Raw genomic sequence first — 24,138 nt, 5'->3', positions numbered from 1 at the left:
ATATGAGGGAAGGCGCCATTCAAACAGTTTGTTTTCTACAAGACCCCCAGGGGAAGGAACTCTAAAAGTAACTAAAATAATTCTGTATTAACCCCCTCCCACAGCAGCCATTTGTCCATATTTGTTTTTCCTTGTGTTGGTACCATTTAATGTTTCTGGGAAGCTGCAAAAAAAACAAAAAAAAAAACAAACCAGAATGGGATAAAATTGAAGAAACAAATGACACGTTGCCCAGATTCTGTTGGTCGATATGATTACGTTGATACCAAATTTTTATATTCATGGCGACGGACGGGGGGAGCGCAATGGGAGGATTTTTTTTTTTTTTTTTTCCGTCTTTAAGGTTAAGGCCCCATGGGACGTCCCACAGCAATAAAGCGCTGCGGGAAATACCGCGGCGGCAACACATCACGCTTCTTCCTGCAGTGCTTAAACAGAAAGTTTGCAGTTTTCTTCCACGGACTTTGTTACAATTATACCTATGGGGAAATCGCTGTTGTTTACATAGGTATAATTGACATGCTGCGATTTACAAATCCGCACTGGTTTTGGAAACCGCGGTGTGTCCGCAGTTTTTACCGCAAAGTGGGCATGGGATTCACTAGAATCCCATCCACTATGCACTTACTGTAAAACGTTGCACTTTTTCCTGCGGCGTGTCCGTTATGTTAATTTGCAGCGTTTCAGGCTGTGGTGCCCCGGCCTAAGGGTAGATCTGTAGGAGTTATCGATTGAAGCAACTCCGAGCAGCTGCTATATTTGAAGGGGTTGTCATTAGAGATGAGCGAGTACTGTTCGGATCAGCCGATCTGACCAGCACGCTCGCATAGAAATGAATGGACGTAGCCGGCACGCGGGGGGTTAAACGGCCGGCCGACGTCAAAGCGGAAGTACCAGGTGCATCCATTCATTTCTATGGAGCGTGCTGTTCGGATCGGCTGATCAATGGTTCAACACCTAGGACCATTGCTAATCAGCTGTTTGCCACTCATGTGAGTGCGGTGATCTCTTCACGGTTTATATCGCCATATGCTTCATAGTTGCCATGTATTACAGCCTTGTCCCGTATAAGTGAATAGGATGATACTGTAATAACACTGCACGACTGCTATGAAGAAGTCATATGCCCCACCATACTTTGTAGTTTGTCACATTACTGTAGATTTTTATAGCAATAATCAATGTCCTAAACCACAATGACTATCTTAGATGCAACCAGAGTCCTGGACAGATATAATGCCTAATATCACTACCTGCTGGTGGCCACTAGAGGACCCTCTTAGCTTCCAGTTTAATGCTGGCTATACGTGTTTTCAGTCACTGGAGGTATCTGCCTATACACACTTGTCTATGGGGACGGCTTCATTTTACCTGACCTGCCACTGGGGAACTGGGAACAGACTGGATGGATTTCAACTCATGGGAAATCTATGCCAGCCTAATGGAGTAAATAACAAACGTCAGGCGCAGCCATATATGTGGCTTCTGTCTGCATTTGCCAAAAAATTTACAGTGGATCACAGGAGAAAAAAAAAGTGGGACACCCTGTCCCAAATAAAGAGGGCTGCCCTGTAATCTACTACTCCTGGCCATTAGTGTGTGATGTCTGGGCTGTGCACATGTACGTGGCGTGTGTCTTGTGGAAGCTTATATTAACATTATTTAGCCTCCTTATTTAGGGATGTAGACCAGCTGAATTCTGCTCTTTGTCAGGTTTGCTGGTCTGTGCCTCAGGTGATGGAGATATCGCTGCCATTAGTTAGTCCCTCCATTCCTGATCTTACAGGTAATTCTCTTTACTATAGTCACCCAGCCCCTATAACACAGGGCACTCCTGTGAAGTTAGAGGAGGGAGTGGGCAGTGACCCAGGCGTCAGGAGCTGGTTCTGATCACATGATCAGACACCCCCTACTCCTCAGATAATCCCTTTATTAGTGGGACTCCTCATCTCTTGGTCAATTTAAGGAACATTTAAGAGTGATTCTGGAGGACCTGTCCTGTCCCATATTACACAGATACCCCATAGGACTGAAAAGGCACTGTGTAATACATAATTTCCCCTGTGGTGGCGCTGCAGGAAAATGGAACACAGTTTGAATAAACATCAGATCCCTGGGGTCGTAGCAGCGAGACTCTTTGCTCAGCTTCTTGGCAATGGCCCCTTCTATCTATAGTAATTATATATGTGCCCTACACAATACATGTAGTGTATGTATGGGAGGAGTGAGCTAGCCTGACTGCACATAACCTCACATGTCTGGTCGGTGCAGGAATTTATTGCGTGTACAGTGCAGGCTCTGGATACAGGATGTGACAACACACAACATGCTGACAGTGGCAGAAGTGGATTCCTGCAGGTCACAGGCCATATGACTGTATAAGCACCTCCATTATCTTCTTCGCTTATAGTGCACGTGCTCATCCGGACTCTAGTTGTTGTTGTCTACCATGTCTTCTCTTTATAACTCGCTGCCACAGCACTGACTTGTACTCCTTGGGATCAAAGGATCAGACATGTTGAAATGTAACCAGCCTGCTCACTCTTTGGCCCCATACACATTAGATTAGTTGCACCACAATCTGCAGATGGCAGAATTTTAAGCCTTCTGTCCAGTTTAAGAATCTACCCCATTAGAGGGGGTTCTGTGTTTATAATCCTCATTTCTTGGAGTGTGCGTATAGAGAGTCTCTCGTTCTGTCCTGTATGACCTATCAATATAACTGCATGGACGCAGTGCAATGCTTTATTTCCCCTGCAGTGGCGCTGCAGGTAGTTGAACACTTCGTGGCTGCCCCTGGCATGGCAATCCAATAGATACTGCCCACTCCAGGATAGAGCTTTCATAAGTTTCACCATTTTTCAGGCTGGGACCAACCAAATTTATCAGTATAGTCTCTGAAAATGTAGGATAAATTTTAGAATGTAGGCTAGTATGGGTGAGGAATGTTATTGCCGCTTGGGCCAACATATTGGGTGGAATATTGGGATGTAGTCAGTGATACTTTCTTTGTGGCTGTAGAGGGATGATGCCCATTGTAACCTTATATTGGGGCATCTTCTAGACTCCTCCCACAAGCATATTGGGATCCTCTTGAGTCCTAATGCTAATTGCTCTTGTAAGCCCCATGAAATGTCAATTTCATGTAATATTAATATTTGTATCACATATGATTAGTATGAATATTTTTTTTTTTTTTTTGCTTCCAGGCTAAATATAGTTCTTGCCATTGTGCCTTCCCCCTTCATTAGTGCCCTAGTCGGGTGCCTACATTGCCTAACCCTTGTCACGACCCTCTCTACACCATGCAGATATTAGAATACGGACATGAGCTGGAGTCCTGGGTTCGAATCCTGCCAAGGATAACATCTGCAAGGAGTTTGTATGTACTCCCTGTGTTTGCGTGGGTTTCCTCCCATACTCCAAAGACCTACAGATAGGGGAAGGGAGAGATAAATAAATAAATAAAGTCATGGCAGAGATTGGAATCGGAGTTGTAAGTCTCAGTCACTAGACTGGGAGTTTTAGACTTAGACAAACAAGGTTGCTCTATAGAAATAAATAGGAGTTGCGTAAAGTGTAGCGCAGCGATTGCGTAGCTCCCGTTTTCCTCTATGGGAGTTAAGGAAACCATCACATTTGGCTCTTTTCATACATCCTGCCATAGACATGAGGGACTTCATGGGAAAACCTGGAGTCCCCCAGATATTGTAATAATATCTATACTATCCTAGAGGGGCCACAATCCCTATCGGACACCAGTGTCGGGGTGTGACTGCCCCCTCCTTACCCCTTTAGTCACGCCTTGGCCCCAGTCATTTGTTAAAGCTGAGACCCTGCCCTTGATAACCCTTGAAACACAATGAATGGTATGGCCATCCATAGACTTTAGTGGACACCCCACTGTGCTTTGTTTTCCTGTACAATGCACTGACCCAGTTTACTGTATGGGTGAAGAGAGGATGAGGGGTTTTTTTTTATGATTTATTTATTTTAAGGTTTAACAAATTATTTATTTTTTTTTAGGTCATGACGTCAATATAATTGGGATTAGTGTCTGCATTTTATTTATTTCTGTTTATTTCGCAGTCTTTAATCGGTTCATTGCATTTTCTAGATATTCTTTGTAAACCCAAGTGACCCAGATTAAGGCGGAAAACCAAGGAATTACACGTCTACAGTCTGTTCTGCACAGCTGAGGTTAACCACTTCTGTCTCAATCTTGCCCTGGCCGCTCGGGTTTATATATAATACATAGTTGGCATGTTGTCGCTGTCCCGAGGAGCTTGCAATCCATGGATATGTGGCTAGATGAGGTGAATGCGGTGTAAAGTGCACACTTGCATTTGCTGGCCTCCTACACTTATTAGGGTTGGGTCCCTCCCTTTCTGGCAGGGTTTCTAGTTCAGGAGGAGGGGAGGGTAGGAGTGACTCTTGTGTCTACACAGCTGGCTCTCTCCTCATACAGATAAGGTCCACGAGGTGACCCACACATAGGGCACGTCTGGATCAGGTGCCAGCCCCCAGGTCATCTCTGAACATGCAGACCCAGGACACAGACCCAGATTCTGCACAGGCACTGAAGACACAGAAGCAGCAGATGGCGGACATGCTGAGGGAGCTGAAGCAGACCAGACTGCAGAAAATATGGATCCCTCACCAGTGTGAGAGACTGCAGCAGAGGAGAGGATGTAAGTGCACTGACCCACAGCAGAGGCACCTCAGCGGGGGAAGGGGATAAGGCGGCCACTGAGGGCTACTGCTTAAGTAGCAAACACATTGCTTGTCAATCTGTGACCAGGACATGGTTACAAAACAGAGCCGGGGGCAACTATTCTAATATTAACCCATATAGGAGGTGGCGGGATGGGGACAAATGTCCTGTGTCGGAGGAATGGTCCCTACATTCAACCCAAGATCCTCTTCCCGTGGATGTAACCAGATTTAAATCAAAAGTTAAAAATGTAGCAAATTTTATTTACATTTTTCATAGTTTTTAAATATTTTCTCCAACAATGTTAATAGTGACTTCTTTTGTCTTGATCAGTTGTTAGTACATACGACTATGAATGCAGGAACTTTCTATGGTAGGAACCCAGCCATGATGTCCTTATTGTGTCCGGGATATCTTCTCATACCTGTAGTGTCCCTGCCTTATAACCAACCATGATCTACTTATTGTGTCCGGGATATCTTCTCATACATGTAGTGTCCTCCTGATAACCAGCCATGATGTCCTTATTGTGTCCGGGTTATCTTCTCATACATGTAGTGTCCTCCTGATAACCAGCCATAATGTCCTTATTGTGTCCGGAGTTATCTTCTCATACATGTAGTGCCCTCCTGATAACCTGTCCACAATAAGGACATCATGGCTGTATTTCTAACGAAAGTTCCTGCATTCATGGTCGTTTCCATAAGAATCTGATGAAGGTAAAAGATGCCACCACTAAGGTGTTTAAAGGAAAACTTTTAAAAAAATTTAGGATTGCAAAAATGTTTAACTTTTGTCTAGAACTGTAACTATAGTTATGTCCATAGGAAACTCCTTTACACTTTGGGATCTGTGCACTAATATATTCACAATATTGCTTCTGGTGCCCTATATGTGTATGAGACTCCACCTTGTATATTATTTTAGCATTTGGGCCATCAAAATGTCAATATTCAAGTTATTTTTGTGTATTATTTTTTTTTTTTTTTTGTTTCGAAAAAGAACTCTTGTAGTGCACAGATCTGCATAAAATGTGCTGTAACACTTGTATTGTTAAATCTGTTCTTCGGGCCTGTTGTAAGAACGGATTAAGCAATAAAGATGGTTCCATTCTTTGATCACAATGGGTCCCTAGGGATCTCATTGACTATATTGACGTCCCTTGGTACCCATTGTTGTCTCCTTGATGTTGCTGGCTGTTGTGTTAGTGTGACCTCTGTTTTAGAAGGACTCTGTGTTGGAGCCTCAGAATGCAGATGTGAATGTAGCCTAAGAGATCTTGCACACCATGAATGACAAGCACTCCTCTTTGTCCAAACTGAACAATGGTCAGTTGTCTCCATCATATGTAGAAGATATCATGGGGGAAGGGGTGATGTTGGGGCAAGTGACCTCTATACAGTAATGTCTATCACCTAACATCCAATGTATAACGTGGTGTCTACTTTGGCTACTTCTAGTTTGGTAGCGCCTCAGCATGTACTGAGGTCGAATTCTACATACCTGACCTATCGGACCATACAAATGTTGAAGATTCACCAACTAGGACGCCATTCGCTTATCTCTAAGCTATGTCAACAGTGTTCAGTTTTGCTGACCTGTAAAATTCCTGGGGGTCATTGTGTGATCAGTGGATTGTTTTGGCAGATGGACCCCAAATGGGGTGCAGAGGTCACTGCTGCATCCTGAAGGTTAAGGCTTCTTTACACCAATACCATATATGTATTCTACAGTAAGTGGGACAGATTTTGCCTCTGACCCCCCCCCCCCCCCCCCACGTTTGCCTTTTGTCATATGTCAGTGACTTGCAAGAGTAGTTATTAGGTGTGGTACTTTTGGGGGATACTGGTTCATCTTAAAGATAATTGCCTGCTGACTTAAAGGGATATTCCGCAGTCCCTGCACTGATCAGTGATCTAGCCGCTTCCCAGCCCCAGAAACTATTGACGTGCCCAAGGTCAGAAGCAGCTGTGCTCCCCTTTAATAGGTGCGGTGCTGCGGTAGCTGGTGTCGCCACAATACAGTGGAATGACTTCTAGCTCCTGCATCTTTTATCTGTCCATTTTTGCGGCTTTGCCAATTCATTGAAGTTTATGGGTCAGTGAAAATCAGACTGCGGACTGATACCAATCCATGGGCCATCCGTAATGTTCTCACTGGCCCGTACACTACACACTGGTCATGTGTATGGGGTCTGAATTACACACAAGGCTCCATGGGAAATATGTATGGGTTTCCTCCAAAAGGAAGTAATCATTGTATATCGGTGTCTGTTTTGCCATGTGCAGACATGTAGTATGTCCGGCCCTGGGATTTGAATACTGAAGTGATCCGACAATGTGCAAGAATGGGTGACGTGTCTATAGAATTCACCACAGTTATGAGGACCCGCCCTTAGTACAGTATGTACGGACAAACTTTTCCACATATTTTCTATATTTTACATTTTATACGCGTTGCACGGTCTGCAATTATGAGTCACTGCGGATGACCCTTCCCCTCGTATATGGCCCATTCCTGTCCATAAAAGCTATTTCTGGTGGCTGGCCGGTATTTCGCGTGCCTCCGCTTCATTAGAGAGACACGGCCGCTTTGTCTGCGACTTCATTACGTGGTTACACCACAATTATGGGCTCGGATGAGGGGTGTTCACGGTTTACAGGCTGCAGATTTTTCCTGTCTTCTATAAAGAATCGTGTCTTGGTATTTGGCGCCTCCAGTCCTCCGGCCTAAACTTTTCGTTCTGCACTAATGGGGCCTGACAGCTGTCAGATTGTGAAGTATTCTGGATTATGATAGAAAATTTAAAGTGGTATTCCATTATATACAAATTATCCTTTATCAAAAGGACAAGGAATAACTATCTTGTTGGGGTCCAACATGACAATGACAATGGGGGCTCCCAGATGCCCTGTATGAATGGAATGGCAGGTCTTGCATGTTCATTGCTGTCCCACTCATCTCTATGGGGCTACTGAAGCCAGCTGAGTAGAGTGGAGAGAAATCTCCGGCAGACCTAGACAATGGACCGGAGTAGCGGCATCTATTGTCCATTCGGAGCTCTATTCTTAAGATCGCAGAGGATCCCAGAAGTCAGACCCCAACTAATCGGAAAGTTCTCCTCTATCCTATGAAGATTGATATGAATACCTTTTAATTCTGGGGTTGAAGTTAATAATTCCTTTAATCTGGCATCTAGTAATCCAGATGATTTGCTAATCCAGCACAAGGAAAATGTTTGTTCTTGTACCGTGTTAGCCAGTGAGTACATTGTTTCTACCAATTACTAATAACCCTCTACCCCCCCCCCTTCCTCCTAGAATTCTATCCCTATGTGCCCTTTTGTACATACATATGAATCCTTCCGAAATGGTTTTCTAAAATTACTTGAGAAAGGAGCAGAGAGTTCCGAAACGTTGTAATCTGTCATCATTATGAGTTAGCCATTAAAAAGGTATCAACTACTGAAGACTATCAAGTTTTTTTTTTTTTGTTTAATAGTCCAGCACAGAAATTTTAGATTCAAAAAATATAATCTAAAAATAGAATTTATAAGACCAAAAGTCTTGAGATGGCTCCTAATGTTTTGAAAGCATCTGTTTTTACATGTATATTTTAGAAGTTTAATTTGGAATCTATGGGACCCAGAAGATGCCAGATCAAAGGAATTTTACTCGTACTGTAGAGTAGGAGAATCCTCTCCATTAATCTGATGCAATGTAATGCAGTAAGGCTCTGTTCATACTTCGGTCAGACTTCATCATGTTTGATTGGAACAGTGGAGCAGACCCTGCAGCGGTGCCCAGTGGACCTTATGTACAGGTACAGCAGAGTGTTGTGACAGAATCCACATTGCCTACGTGTCCTCCTGGTTGGGTCTTTCTGACAACCCCCTGTAAGGCCAGAATCAGGAACCATGTAGGTTGTCAGACGGCTTTTTCATTGGCGGATTTAACTAACAAGTGGCTGAATGGAATTTTAACAATTCTTCTGCCTTTAGCTAGAAGTAAAGAATGCTGTGTGGGTTTTTTTTTTTTTTTTTTTTTTTTTATATGGAGACTTCCACTGTTTGTATTGTGCCGTATTCTGCACCTTCCTCTCCACATGACTTTGATTTTCATTCCAGTGGGTTTGTGTTATGTGTGGACACTTTCTGGTCGCCGCCGCTCATCTTATACGGTACATTTCACAGAGTAAAACTTCCTTCCATCTAAATCCCATACGTTTTTGGGATGCTTATGGAGGTCGGGCCAGTCTCTCTGATGTCCTATATGTAGTAGAGTACTCTCTCTAAAGTCCACATTGTACGTTTCGGCCATAATGTATAAATCCAGATTACTCCTGCCTCTCACAAAGCGGATTCCCTCCTGTACACTGTCCATGGTCCTGGCTTAGTGGGGTCATGAATCAAACCATCCCCCTCCACCCAATATAAAACTACTGCTCCCCCCCCCCCCCTGCTAGAATTAGCCGTCACACCTGGGGCCCCGATGCCGCATAAGACGCCAGTTCACACATGGTTAGATTGGGGCCCTTGTATAGGGCCCAGGAGCTTCAGGTTATACCTCTGATCACTAATAAATGCATTCTGCTTTCAGTTTAATCCTGACCCGTTGGGCTATGTTCACATCTGCGCAGAGTATGTCCGAAATCACCAAAATTCTGAAAACAGATACTTGTAAGACCCTATTATAGTCAGCGGAGGTTTTTCAGGGTCCATTATTGTCATACTGGGGCAAATTTATTATGGCTTGTACTGTACGCCATTTTTCGGCAACTTTTTTAACTTTGCCATGTTTGCTACTTTTTTTTTTTTTTTTTTTTTTTCTCCCCAGGCACATGTATATGAATGCACCCAACTTTTTTAGAATCCTAAAAGGCATTTGTGACAACATTTATAAATTGGGAATAGAGTAAATGTCACTGCACATCATGGCAGATTGTCCTCATAAGAGAATTTTTGAGCAAAAAAAATGCATTGTATCTAGGGGAAGACCAGCATGTCAGTTTTCCCCTGGGCCCCTTTGAAAGGTAAGGGCCGGCGTCAAGGGCATTCGATGCTGTAAATGAGTAACTGTACCGCAGCGTTGAGGCAGCCGCTGCCATCCCTCCCTTATTTCGTTAGCTTGGGCCAGTGTAAAAGACTGATGCCAACCAGCGCCAGTCAGTGGGTTGGACTGATTGGCACTCATTTAAGCATCGTGCCTTAGTGGCAGAGGCAGATCTTGAAGCTCCTGGGCCCCAGAATCTGTAATGAGCCCCGTTGCAACATAAAATAAGCCAGTATTCTATATGGGCCAAGATAGCTGAAGGACCTTTGGGGGCCCCCTCAGGATCCAGGGCCCAGTATTGACTGCTATTGCTGTACCCCTTACAGCTGTGTCTCTACTTTGTGGTTTGTTGCCCCTTCCCTAGGACTCAGCCGTAATATTTATTTACAGGGCTAGAACAGAAACCTGGACCTTTGCCCTGTAGGAAGGAAGGCTAAGCCATGGCCCTGCCGGTCACAGGGTTAAAAGCGTTACCCAGGTTTTTGACAGTAAACTGGATTTTTTACTGGCAAAATGAGTAAAACATTGAGGGCCAATCTCGGGCCTTGTTCACTTAACTGAGGAGAACAAAGCCATGTTTAAAATGTGGGTGGGTTTTTTTTTTGTTTTTTTTTGTTTTTTCCCCTGTGGCCATAACAATGGGGCAGATTATATCCCAGGCACAATAGATGCTGTACCTAAAAAGACCTAAAGTCAATATTTTTGCACAAACAAATTGCATCTTTTTCTTTTGTGACACCCTCATCACTTCCCCCCCCCCCCCCCCCAAAAAAAAAAAAAAAAAAAAAAAAAAAAAAGATTGGTTGCTATGGGCCCTGCTTTGCTTTTAGACCATTTTAATAAATATGCCCCATAGACTCCAGTAACAGTTGGCTTAATGTAAAATGGGCGCCCTATGAATGTAAAGGGGCATGTAATGTAATGTAATTTTTCATGGCCGCTTTTTACAATGGTCAATATGTGAATGTAGCCCAAGTCATGACTAGCTCTGTCTAGAGACTGTCCGTGGTGCCATGGTAATATGGGCTATTCAGTGCGACTGTCCCATTTTGTTATGCTAAAGAGCTCTATAACTTGGCATGGTGGTGATGGGCACACAGCCCGGGTGAAGATGGCAGCGCGTTCTCAAATGTTACTGCAGAAAACCTCACAAGAATCCCAGGCCTATTCACTAGAACGGCACATGGCATGGAGCCAGAGGTCACTGTGTTCAGTCAAGAATTTGTTACAGAAAATCCAGATCTTGGCTTTATACAAAAGCCGTAAAGGGAAGATGAAATGTCTGCAAACCCCCGCCCCCAACACACACACACACACACTATAAATGCTGGAGATTTCTAAACTGTGAAGATCTAGTGATTTTACCCTTTCTGTGGAACCCCATACCCTTTGGGACTTGGTCTAAGTGGTGAACAAAGCGTTACAGGGTGTAAGCCGATGGCCGGTCAGCTAATGGAGGGGGTGTACATCTCCGGTGGGTGAGATGGAAAAACTCCAGAAAGAATGGTTCTCAGCAGATAACTTTTTGTCTTCTGAGCGTTATTTCAAGTTCTCTTTATTGGGCTGGATTTTTAGGAATGGCAGGTAGGTTGGTAGTGGGACCTGTCATTCCAACCCCCTCCAGTCCACACTTTGGATGTTTCTGCAGCGTGAATTGTCCTCATCAGTGATGTTTAAAAGGTCCGCTTCAGCAGCAAACCTTAGGGACAGAGCTGGGCTGGAGAGCCAGCAGGAAGGTCAGACTGTTGGAGCTGTCTTGGTTGACGCAACCTACTGTTGAGTCTGCTATTATAGGTGAGGTAACCTATTCTATGTTCAGTTAGTGCCTAGCCAGGCAGGGATTTATTTTTGTATAGTTTCCTTTTGTTGCTGCACTACCTTTTTTAAGTGAAAATAAAACTCTACTTTTGTTTTGGACTAAAGAAACTGGTCTTGTGTGTATGCCACCCCACCTAGCAACCCGAGACCCTGGCAAGGGTTACTTTGAGATTCTTTCAAGAAATAGTGCCACACCTGTGCACTGGCAGTGTCCGGTACTGCAGCTGATTTCCAGTCAAGTGCATAGTGGTGAGCTGTAATGCCAAACACCGCCTACGGACCACAGACACAGCCCATGGTGATGTTTCTGGAGAAAATAGATGACCATTTCTTTAAATTCTGGTCACTTTTTTTTAATACCGGGAATGGTTCAAATTAGTTTTCTATGTCCTGACTGTAAAAATTTTACTACCCTGGCTCCGGCTGTCTTCTGCAGAATTGCTCAGGAACTTTTGGGAACTTTGGTTGAGAAACTTTCCTAAGAAGGGTAGGGCTAAGGCTTGTGAAAAATAAGGTATGAATCCGTAATGTGGAAAAATGTTCACATCTGCTTGCCACAAAGTGATTGCCTTCTGTCCGTCTTTTGCAGCATCTATACCTCAGTTCACAAACTCCCCCACAATGATCATTATGGTCGGGCTCCCCGCCCGTGGAAAAACCTATATCTCTAAGAAACTCACCCGCTACCTCAACTGGATTGGAACCCCTACAAAAGGTAAGAGACTATTCGAGGCCATTAGCCCCATTTTATCATTGGCATCAGTGGGTCCCCCTTTTTACCCACATGACTCAAGTACAACAATAAAGTAGCACTCCGGTCAAACCTGATAACCTGTAGGTTATTTACTAAGGCATCTACGCCAGTTTGCTGTGGCACATCTTTGGCACCCTGACCCTTCTTGGACCAAAAATGCACCACGTTGTTCATTCTGCGCTTCACCCTCAACTTATTGTGGGACGGGGACATGACTGCTTGTCAAGCTTCTTATGGCTCTCCCCAAAAAAACTGGTGTGAGTTATACAGGAAATCTATACCCGGTCCAGACTGGCCAATGGGAATGTGCATAAATTTATTAGGAGGTGCCAAGTTTTTTTTAATAATTCAGGCACGCCTCATACCTACGCCAGTCTAAATAAATTTCCCCCACTGTGTTCTGTCCAGTGTGGGAGAGGACCATGACACAGGGGTGCCTTTTATTGGGACCCCTTGTGTCGCACAGTGTAGTCTTGCCTGGAACACTTCCTTTTTAATACTATGATATGTGTAAAACCCTGAGCCAGGGATTGTCCAGGACTCTGATATGGATTTCTGCGGCCTCTTGAGCACAGCGCCATACATCGTATTGTGGCTGTACTTAGTATTGCAACTCGGTTCCATTCATATGGATGGTACTGAATTGTAGCACAGCCATGTGACGACTGGACGTGATGTCACTGGTCTGAGAAGAGGAAGTGGAGCTCAAGATCACAGTCATGGACAACCCATTTAATGGTAGTAGGACCCCGACCATGCTGGACAGCCATCTACCATAGGCTAGCTTTACAGAGCACCACTTGGCAGTCCCATGTGTTTAGCTGGGGCTTGAGGACCCAGATCCGCTCTGCAGTGAGTGCTAGGAGGCTGCCAAATTGCAAATGATGGAAAAGTAAAGCCCTATATAAGATAGAAACTTTCAAAGCCACATGAACTGAAAACCCCAAAATGTGTTTGATCATGAGCCTGAGAATATGGCCTGGTCATGGAATGGTTAAAGTCTGAGCTCTTGGAGACACTAGGGTGGCTGGAACCTGAATTTCTATATTTCCAGGCTTTGGTTGAGCAACTTCGTGATGCCAAATAACACCTGACATCTGAGGGCAGGTCCGCTCCCATAGGGATGACTAATGTACAGATGTAGCAGAGTTAACCCGAACTTCTGCAATTGGTTCAGTTACTGCAGCGTGATGGCTTATCTCAGGGAACTAGAACCAATGACTTTTCATTGGAAAACATTCCATTGTCTGTAGTTGTGTAACCAGTTGCCAATGTTCAGGTTACCTCTGCACGTGGGCGCTTCTCCTTGACGTCCCTGGACTTTGCTCACTGAGGAATCTGCTGCTGTGTTTTCTATGTGCTATGTACACATTACTGTCACCTGCTCCTCATGGCCCCCACGCTGACTTGTTTTCTTTCTCTCTCCCTTTAGTATTTAACGTTGGCCAGTATCGCCGTGAAGCCGTACAGACCTATAAAAACTATGAATTCTTCCGCTCTGACAATCAGGAGGCCATGAAAATACGAAAGTGAGTTCTATGGGGAGAGTTGATGATTTTTCAGTGTTTCATCTATTGGTCCCTTGACCATGCTGTAGCTCAGTCCCATTTAAATGGATGAGGCTGAGCTGCAGTACCAAGTACAGCCACTATAAAATGTACGGCGCTGTGCTTTGTAAGAAATGAAGCAGCCACAGCAATCAATATCCCAGTCCCAGACAAACCCTTTAAATAGCAAATGCTTCATATTTAGCAAAATGTGGTCTTGTTGGTAGTCTGTAAATGCTGTGAGGCTTTCCTTCTGCAAACCAAAGACCTTGTCACTAGTGCACTTGTAATTTATCCAGTCCTGCCACAGATCATCGCTATGAATAACACCAGACCTCTGCCTATATCCACCGACTATAACCCAACACGCCCATGTCTGAGTGCCGGGCTGATGTGACGCTCATACTGACCTAAGTGGTGTCCATGTTGTTTTACAGGCAGTGTGCGCTCAATGCCCTGAGGGACGTCAATACTTATCTGACAAGGGAAGAGGGACATGTCGCTGTAAGTAGTTTAACCCAATAAATGTCATGTACAGTTGCAGAACACCATTTGTACACCTTCAGGAATAAAATTGATCTGATGTTTTTTTAATCCAAGACAATGCTTAAACTTCTGGCACCTATTAAATCCACTCTGAATCTGAAAAACGTTGCGTTTCTGTAGTGTGTGTGTGAGAGCTCAAGGGACTGGGTTGTAACATACAGCCTTGACTGCTGCTGGTGGGCCCAGTACTACACAGTGTACAGAGCCAAAAGGACATGGCTTTGCACATTGCATAGTGGCTGAGCCAAACTACTACAGCTCAGGGCCCCTTCTTCTTCAACATTATGACCTTTTGTAGGATTTTTAATATAAATGACCTTTCCAGCACCCCCTACAATCAGCTATTTAAAGAGACCATGATATTTAAGTGAGCACCGCTTCCTCTTTACAGGCCTACATGTATGGTGTGATCTGTGAGTGCCTGACGTTTTTGTAGCTCCCTCCCTTATAGGATATGTGTGGCCCAGTACGCCTGAGCACTACATCCTCTTTATACAGCTGATGGGTAGGGGTACCTGGTGTTGGACCTTTGCCAGTCTGATATTGATGGGACCTAAACTAAGGATAGGTTATCAATCTAGTTTTATTAGGTGATGGGTATATTGAAGTGGGTTTTATCCATACACATAAGTTTCCCATACAGATTAGACAGAATTTAGCAGATCCTGCTTATTTGTTTAGCAGATTATCCAATGTGTATGGGGGTGCCCAAAAGTCCTTCAGTGCCAATATCTGGGGGTGTGAAGGATTCTGCACACGTTGTTCCTGCTACTAGAGGCATGTGACGTGATCCCCCTCCACCTCATTGAAATACACATATGCTTTCTCATGTATGCGTGTCTAAGGAAAGTTGGTCACCTTTCGGATTTTCTATATCCTAATCTACCTATAACCCAGGGATTTTTATGATACCAATGCCCCTTCTATAGCTGTTGGCCGACAGCTGTTCATCCTGAGTTCTCCTATACACATGCACACTTGGCTCATCGGTATGCATGTGTCCCCATTAGGGAGAGGGGAATGAGCAGATGCCAGACACCTCTGGAGGAGCTAATCTACCCTAAGAAAAGATCAGACCTATTGGAATGGAGCCATTGTATATAGTCATTGTCTGCCAGCCTTGCAATAGGACAGGCCCAAGGAGGCCTCATCATCCGAGCGAAGACCTGATCTCCTCCTAAATCACACATCTGGACTGCAGCTTGTACTAAAACCTGATGTACTGACTCTGTATTGACTTTCATTCTATGTTTTAGGTCTTTGATGCCACAAATACTACTAGAGAACGAAGGGCCATGATCCTACAGTTTGCTAAGGAACGTGGGTTTAAGGTACGGTTTCCATATGGCGGTATAAAGAGTATAGTCTGGTGTCTGCCATGGTTGTATAATATCCACATCTAGTTTATAGCAGAGTTGTGAAACTTTAAATAAACCTGACGGGTCTCATAGAGGACTATGGGGTTTGCCTGGCTTCACAAAATGGCCGTCAGTAGATGACTTTGTTAGGGCCTTATCCAGGATTGACCTGTATTTCTGCTTTGTGTAGTTTATGGAGCTCTGTATATCTTGGGGTACAGTCTCTAGCGGGATTTAATGCTGATTTTGAGATGGATTCCACCCAAAATCTGTCTCGCGTGTGTTTCACACTGTTATTTAGGCCCATTCACTTGAGCTCTGCTTCAGGTTTCCACCGTGGGCTGTCAGATAGGTGGCAACTAGAGAGGAATTTGAGGTGGAAGTGTGGACAGAGCATGGTCCTTGGCTGTGGCACTTGTAGATGTCATAAACTGAGATCTGGCTGCCCTGTCCTTGGTGGTGTAGTTGGAGAGGGGGTGCAGGCGCCCGGCTCCTACTACCAGAGACCTGGCGGTGTTGGTTTTTTTTTTTTTGTTTTTTTTTTTCTTCTTTCCTGGTTGATGGCCCTTTTATGTGGGCGTTTTATCTGCCCACATAGATAATCTGGTATAGTCTATCAGCTCTGGTTATTGTCCTTTGACACACAGCAGTGTTTTTGGGCATGAGACAAACTATCCTTTATAGCATCACTTGCCCATATGCAGTTTGCCTTTGGTTAGGTGTACACCCCAGGGGGTTTGTTGTAATTTTTGGAGTACGTAAAATATGAGTTCAATGCGGATCACTGGGCAGTGATGGATAACAATCATTCAAGCCATCACTATCATGGTTGTCTGATACGAGGATATGCCATCAATGTCCGAAGTTCCTGACTTCTGTGCTCCCCACAGACCAAGTGGTCTCGATGCTGGCATCTGGTGGTTTCCTATTTACTCCACTTGACTTGCTTATTTCAGCGCCACTACCCCCCCCCCCCCAAAAAAAAAAAAAAGACTAAATGCCATGCTGCTGTAAAATGTATGAAGAGAGCGAGACATTTTTACAACTGTGGCTAGTCCTATGGGGAAAGAAAACAGAAGAGTGGCAAATAATCCTCCCACAGTGCCATGGCCTGCAGGATAGCTCCAACTGTTCCTGGGCGACACCTATAGCAATGTTCACTTTGATGTTTCTGTTTCTTGACTAAAATGCCAGATCTTAAGTAAAGACTGACACCACTAAAGCTGAGAGTAAGGGTAAGGAGTTCTTGACACTTGGGTGTCTATGACTTGTAATGTGGTTGTGCCTTGTATGTTTTTTATTATGCCAGCATTACTAGATGACATGGTCTTGTTTGCTGGCAGGCCTGCCTTGGCAGTGATGTAATATGGGATCAGGCGATGCTCTTTATTACCCTCCCTTACTAGACGCTCTTGTGTCATATGTCTGGCTATAAATAAAGTAGACCCGTTGCAAAATCCTTTTCTTGCAGTTTGGATCATTGCAGGTATTGATCTGTCAGCCTTGATATATACAGAGAGATGGAGCGGGCAATGCACTACAATCCCATTGAAATTAATGGAGTCGTGTCCGCTGCCGGACCTGCTACGTCAGTTGTTAGCAATTGGTGGAGGTCTCCGTAGGCAAACCCCAACCAAACAGCAATCCTTTGGATAGGGGTCACTTCATGTTATCTGACACACCCATTGTTTGCTAAACAGCTGAGGGATGATCGGCTGGAAATGAAAGAGTATGAGAGTCATCATTGGTAATCTTATTTGTCCAGCAAAAGCCCCTTCAGACTGGCAAATATTGAGTGTCTATGGCAGCTGAAGGTTACCGCTTATTAACCATTTAGTGCCTATATATATTTCTCTGTTACTCTGGATAGTTCGCAGTACTTTTCATCAGTAACTCCTCTTTTCATTTCCACTATTAAGGTTTTCTTCATCGAATCCATCTGCGATGACCCGGACATCATTGCCGAAAATATCACTGTAAGATCCTATGGAATACAGACTGAACCGATTGGTCTAACCCATTGTTTAACTTTCCATTTACCTTCCCTTTTTCTTTTCTTTTGTCCCTAGCAAGTGAAGTTATCAAGTCCGGACTACAAGGACTGCGATCGCGAGAAGGTGGTGGAAGATTTCCTAAAGCGAATTGAATGTTATCAGATGACTTATGAGCCACTGCATGATGACTTGGATAGGTAAACCCTTACATATGTCCCTTACAATAAGTGATTGGTCATGCAATAAACCACTAGGCAATGCCATTCATGCAGAGTTGCATCCAGAGGTAGATATATGGAAGAAAATAGGAAAATTAAATATTTTGAACCAATTCCTGGACAACCTCTTTACGAATAATGTCCCATAGTGGCCCCTTCATACAGTATAATGCCATATAGTGGCCAAGACGGTTTTCTTTATGAATTTTGCAAAAAAATTGGGTTTGGAAGAACCCAAAATTCTTGGCATTTGCCACCCACAAACCATTATTATACTCTGGAGTCTCTTCATACCCCAGAGTACAATGATCAGAGGCCTGGGGGAGTTGAGTAAACATAATAAACCATGTTACTCACCTCTCCTGGGCTCCGCTGCCTTCTCTTATCTTCTGTTTTCAGAGACTTCTCTGAATGACGTCAAAGACCGCTGAGGCCTGGAATTGGGCCCCAGTTGTCATGTATAATACATACACACTTTTATAAATGTATTTTATGTATGTGTGTATATATATATATATATATATATATATATATATATATGTATGTGTGTGTGTATAATTTATGATGGACATAAATATTATATTTCCATTTGTTTATTGTCGTATCTGCGCTAATATATTTATAGACTTGGACTTCCTGACTTTCCTATGTGATGCACCTATAAGCGACCTCATTATTTTCTCGTCTACAAGTTTTGCTTACCCTAGGGCTTTGGTTGCGGAGCTGGCAAGTTTTCTACTTGGGGAATTTGTATGTCTCAGATTTCGTTACGTGCTGTATTATTTAGGTTTCCTCTCCTAGCCTATAATGGCTCTAAGGGAAAATCTCTCCATTATCTGCTGTTGTACATATGCACTATATGGCAGCACACAGTGTTATAGGGCTTCTGTACACAGCTCTGCTGTGTATTTGATGACTTAAAGGGATATTTCTATCTTAACCAGTTATGTTATGCAGATCTAAGTCCTAACCACCAGGCCAGGGGTTATGGAAATAACCAAATTTGGCTCTGGCTTTGTTATACCATTTCTGTAACCCCAGTAGAAGTAAGTGAGCTGTGGCAACAGAGTAGACCTTCAAGCGCTGAAGACGTGGGTATTCTCATCTGTGTCATGAATGGCAGCAATGAGACTACCCCTTTGAGACCATTTCATAGCCCTTTACGGACAATGTGCATTCAAAATGAGGTATCGCCTTGGCCAATGACTAATAAAACCTTTTGGCTGTACGTGCCTATAGATGCTGGAAAAATTGATGTCTCCCCAATTTTAGCCTGAAAATGCTGCAACATAATGTAAACTTGCCTATGGGCTTCCTACCCTTGCCTGAATTAAATAGTTGACTTCAACTGCCTGATCCTTAAGGTATTAGGGGAAAAAAGTGCCACAGTGGCCTACTCCCCTCTACCTACTGTGAGCACATGCATGCTTGGGCAAATTGAGTCTGCATGTGCATGGGGGGTAGGGTTGAGAGAGATGGGTGTTGGCTTAATGCTCATTCAGCTGACTGCCTATGTAATGCATTCATCCTTTTCTTTGAGGTCAGCTCATTGCTCCCAACTAAAAATCTCTTTTGAGGCCCCCTCCCCCAATTACAATCACAAAGGGCTGCAGCGCTCCGGCCAGTGTTGGCGTCACTGATACTCCAACTATCTAAGGTTCTCGTTGTCCTCTGCTTCTAGTTTACATATTGAGCAGCCTCCCATGTGTTCTGGTGAATTTAGAGTGTCCTTGTAATCTGTATCTAGACCCTGATGGGACAATAGTCCAAGCACATGTTTACCAAGGGGACAGATTATCCCAAAATCCACAGCGGGGACACTCAGTCCAAGCTAAGGACTGGTTTGTAGCCAGCCACAGCTGGTTTACCCAATACTAGAGGGAGGGGATGGCCTCCCCCTCCTTCTCTTAAATTGTTGTCTTTCTATTGAAACCCTCATATCATGCCCCAGGCTTCTCGTGTGGATATGTCCCATGGAATATTAGCCTCCACAATACGTGTAAGTTCAATCCTCCTGTCCGGTATCATGTAATATGTATTGTTCTTGGGTCGTTCCCCCCCCAAGACTTGATATGGGGTCCTCTGCTGCAGGGATTGTGGGTTGTGGTTTTGTTTTTTGTTTTGTTTTTTTTGTTTTTTTTGGTACTAAGTCTATATCGGCTGTGGACACCGTCAGCGAGCTGGCTCTGTAATTTGCCCTGTTCTGGAACTGTCTATGTTCTCTGTTTTCCCCTGGTCTGTGTGGGTATCCCTCAACTAATTCCCAAAATGATTCTAGATAATGGAGGATGAGGAGTGACAGGAACATATTCTATGCATGTAATGGGGGTGAGGGAGGGAAAGCAATCTGTACAGCAACCAATATGATCTCTGGATGGTAGGATTTACTGGTGTGGGTATGTATACCTAGTTGTCATCTGCTTGGCCACTTTAGGCTCTATTCACATCATGTTCGTGGTAGTATTCCTTAACTTTATACCTCCACTCATAGGCACTCTGTGTGTACACTGTCACTGTGTCCATTCATGGGTTAGCATAAGTTACATCTTTATGACCACACTAGCCTCTGCCCGTGACTTCATTGGCGTTGATGATCTGCCTATATTCAGCAAATTGCTGCCGTTGATGGTTTGCCTGCTCTGGCATTTTGGTAGCTCTTAAACTGTCCTGCTGCTGAACTTATTCCTCGCACCGTGCCTGTGATTGTTGGTATTGATGATCCGGCTGCTCTAAGAGCCGCTTGAAGAGAACTGTGACTTCTGGCTACCTTCATAGCTCTCATTGTGTTAGAATTTTGCGACAAATTAGATTTTCTTTTTCCGGCATGTTTAAAATTGGCAAACTGCTAATTTGGATTAAAGGGGTTCTCCTATGTCAGTGTTTCATCACTGGAGCAGATCAGATAATATGCAAATACTTGTACTCATTGAACTCAGTGTTATCTGTGTGTTTACATAGAGGGATAACAGACCGGGCTTTATCAGCAAACTCCAATTAGATGAGATATTGCTGCAGGCAAGAGCAGTGTAATATAGTGTATGAACATAAATTCATAACAGTCGTGAAGCCATGTCATTTACCAGGAAGAAAAGTAGCCTATGTGTTAATCGAGGTTTAAAACTTTAGTAGGATAGGATCTCAGTTCAGATAGTGAAAGACTAAGAAAACAAACCTCTTTCCAGGGTGTTGCGGAACGGTGCAATCTCTAGCTAGGTCTCTGCCTACGGTCCAAAAAGGCGAAATGGGCACTCTTCTATATATTGTAGCCCAAAAGACACGCTGTATCTAATACTGGGTCATTCCACATAATCGGCCAAACAACTACCCCATGGTACATCACCTAGGCACAACTAAGGTTCTGTCTCTAAGTTATGAATCTGCATGGGGAAACTCAACAGTATCCACATCGCTAGATCACATGGAGTTCTTTTGAGGGGGAATCCACCTCAGTCCCGGTTTCTCCTATTCATTTCAATGGGAGTCAGGAGCAGATTTTTTCATCTAACGGCTCTTTAAGCTAAAGGAAAAAAGAAGAGTCAGGACTGATCTTCAGATGAATTCCTCCTTGAAATGAATGGGCAGCAGGAAAAAAAAATCAAAAAATCCAACTACAAAAAATACTGTGTGAACTTACAATTAATGGTTACAGAACATCAGCCCATAAACAATCACCCCATATGTACATTATATCCAGTATACACCACCCATCTCCTGTCATCCACTTAAGGAAGTTAACAATCACCTACTTACAAGTTCTGGGAAGTACTAGAAATACTAGTTTTCTTTTCCTCCTCTGAAGGCTCCCGGCTTGTCCAGTGACTTACAGAATTGTCTGGTATTTAGTAATGGATTTCCTGAGGGTGCGTTGACTCCGCCCATTCTCATCGTTTCCATGTGCCCCCACACAGTATAACGCTCCTACAGTCGCCCCAACATTATAATGTGCTCCTCCTAATGTCCCACAGTATGAAGTCCCTCTCCTCGTGCCTCAGTTTAAACTGGGGGAAACTAGAGGGGGAAAATTAAACAGTGGGGATAGTTGGACATTAAACTGGGGGTAAGTAGAGGCAGATATATCCCCCTCCAGGTACCCCCCACGGTTTAATATCCTCCTCCAGTTGACCCCAGTTTAATGTCCCCTCCATCTATCCTCATTTCTCCCCCCCCCCCCCTTGCTCACACATGCTGTCTCTTCTCTCCTCCGTACCTTCCATCAGTCTCCATTCCCAGCAGCTTGCTCTTTCTGTGTAACACAACCACACTGTTCTGTGTGGCTCCGCCCACTAACGAGTCTTACCGCAACCTAGTGAGCTAAAGGACCGTTGATGAGGTCATCAAAGGTCCTTTAGTCGACTTGCCATTTGGCATCTACCTTTATCCTACAACCTATGTGGGCCGGTCAGAGACAGAGGGCCGGATGTGGCTCACGGGCCAGACAATGCCCAGGCCTGGTATAATAAAAAGTTGTACAATTTTCCCATATACTTTCTGTATCAATTCCTCGGTTTTATAGATCTCTCCTTGCTGTCATTCATTCTGCTACTCCCAGTGGATACAAATCAGTCCGTGGGGGGCCACACGGTGGCTCAGTGGTTAGCACTGCAGCCTTGCAGCGCTGGAGTCCTGGTGTTCAAATCCCGCCAAGGGCATAAAACCATCTGCAAGGAGTTTGTATGTTCTCCCCGTGTTTGCATGGATTTCCATCCCATATACCAAAGAAATACTGATAGGGAAAAATGTACATTGTGAGCTCTATGTGGGGCTCACAATCTACATTAAAAAAAAAAAAAAAAAAAATCAGTCCGTGGTCAACTGGTGCACAGCTCATTACTGTCACAGCACAGTAATCCGACATCTGCCTAGTAACGAGCCGTGCACCTGTGGCTCACATGACCGCGGATGGTGGCTCACATGACCGCGGATGGTGGCTCACATGACCGCGGATGGTGGCTCACATGACCGCGGATGGTGGCTCACATGACCGCGGATGTTGGTTCACATGACCGCGGATGGTGGATCACATGACCATGGACTGATTTTTATCCACTGGCGGTAACAGAATGAATGACCAGACACAGGATAAAGCTTTTTCATTGGTTTTTGTCGCAGTCTGCGCTCACGCTGCGGCAGTGTAACCAGTTGCAGAAGTTGGGCTGACTCTGCTACATCTGTATGTCGTCTTTGGATAGAACATTTTTTTTGTAAAACTTTAAGTTATTTTCTTGGATTATAAACCTTCTCACTTATTGGGCTGTTTCTCCCTTTCAGTGATTTGTCTTATATTAAGATATTTAATGTCGGGAGCCGATATCTGGTGAACCGAGTCCAGGATCACATTCAGAGCCGCACGGTGTACTACCTGATGAATATCCACGTCACGCCGCGCTCGATCTACCTATCCCGACATGGGGAAAGTGAACTCAACCTCATGGGCAGGATTGGAGGGGACTCTGGACTTTCAGCTCGTGGAAAGCAGGTGAGACATCTCCTACAGCCAGTACTTTGCCTATAGAGGTTACCAGCAGAGTGATGGAGTGAATAAGCCTCTGTACTTTCTTACATGACCATTGGGGTCATTACTGTACCCATAGGGGTTGTCACCCAAAACCTAACTGGGCCTAAAAGTTACATATAAATTTGTCCTTTTACTCTTACCCTGACATATCAAAAACTTGTGACCTGCTTTGAACAAAATCATGATTTCTGGGAGATGTATATGCCTTATATGCCTTGTGTCTGTGCGTGGCCACCCAGTGGTCATAATGTGAATTGCAGCCTGTCAAGGATTTTGTTAGCAGGTTGTTTGTATAATTTAGAAAATTACAGTATTTAACAAAAACTTGCCTACAGTGAAGGGATCTGACTTGTTATACCAGGTTACAGTAGTTCTGTATTGTATGCATGAACCAGAAGGCTCAGGATTAACAATGTCATAGTTTTTCACACAATCAATGTTTCTCACAGCTGATGTACATGCAAGAGTCATGTTTTAATTAAATTTTTTGGGGGATTGTACACCTATCTGGTCATATAAATGGATCCATTCATTTCAGTGGGGCTAAATGCTATCCATTAAATGGTTAATGCATGGTCGTAAAATCCTGTTGTGTGACTTGGCTCTTAAAGGGATTGATTAGA

General features: G+C 44.0%; 1 protein-coding gene across 2 annotated transcripts in view; it reads left to right on the top strand.

Moving 5' to 3' along the window:
- The window catches only part of PFKFB1 (6-phosphofructo-2-kinase/fructose-2,6-biphosphatase 1), a 36,367-nt gene that overhangs the window by 5,719 nt on the left and 6,510 nt on the right, over positions 1-24,138 (top strand). Inside the window, exons 1-8 of one of the 2 annotated variants that reach the window (XM_075260047.1) lie at positions 4,417-4,691; positions 12,173-12,298; positions 13,770-13,866; positions 14,322-14,388; positions 15,687-15,761; positions 17,708-17,764; positions 17,858-17,979; positions 23,269-23,476. In XM_075260047.1, the coding sequence (XP_075116148.1) occupies positions 4,541-4,691; positions 12,173-12,298; positions 13,770-13,866; positions 14,322-14,388; positions 15,687-15,761; positions 17,708-17,764; positions 17,858-17,979; positions 23,269-23,476 (903 nt within the window). In that variant the 5' untranslated portion in view covers positions 4,417-4,540. Of the gene's footprint in view, positions 1-4,416; positions 4,692-12,172; positions 12,299-13,769; positions 13,867-14,321; positions 14,389-15,686; positions 15,762-17,707; positions 17,765-17,857; positions 17,980-23,268; positions 23,477-24,138 lie in introns of those variants that run through there. The other variant, XM_075260048.1, reaches the window with a different exon arrangement.

This window comes from Leptodactylus fuscus, chromosome 11 (assembly GCF_031893055.1).
Source record: "Leptodactylus fuscus isolate aLepFus1 chromosome 11, aLepFus1.hap2, whole genome shotgun sequence".
NCBI classification, from domain to species: Eukaryota; Metazoa; Chordata; class Amphibia; order Anura; family Leptodactylidae; genus Leptodactylus; species Leptodactylus fuscus.
The sequence above is the reverse complement of the archived record's forward strand: the minus strand, read 5'-3'. Positions and strand labels throughout refer to the sequence as shown.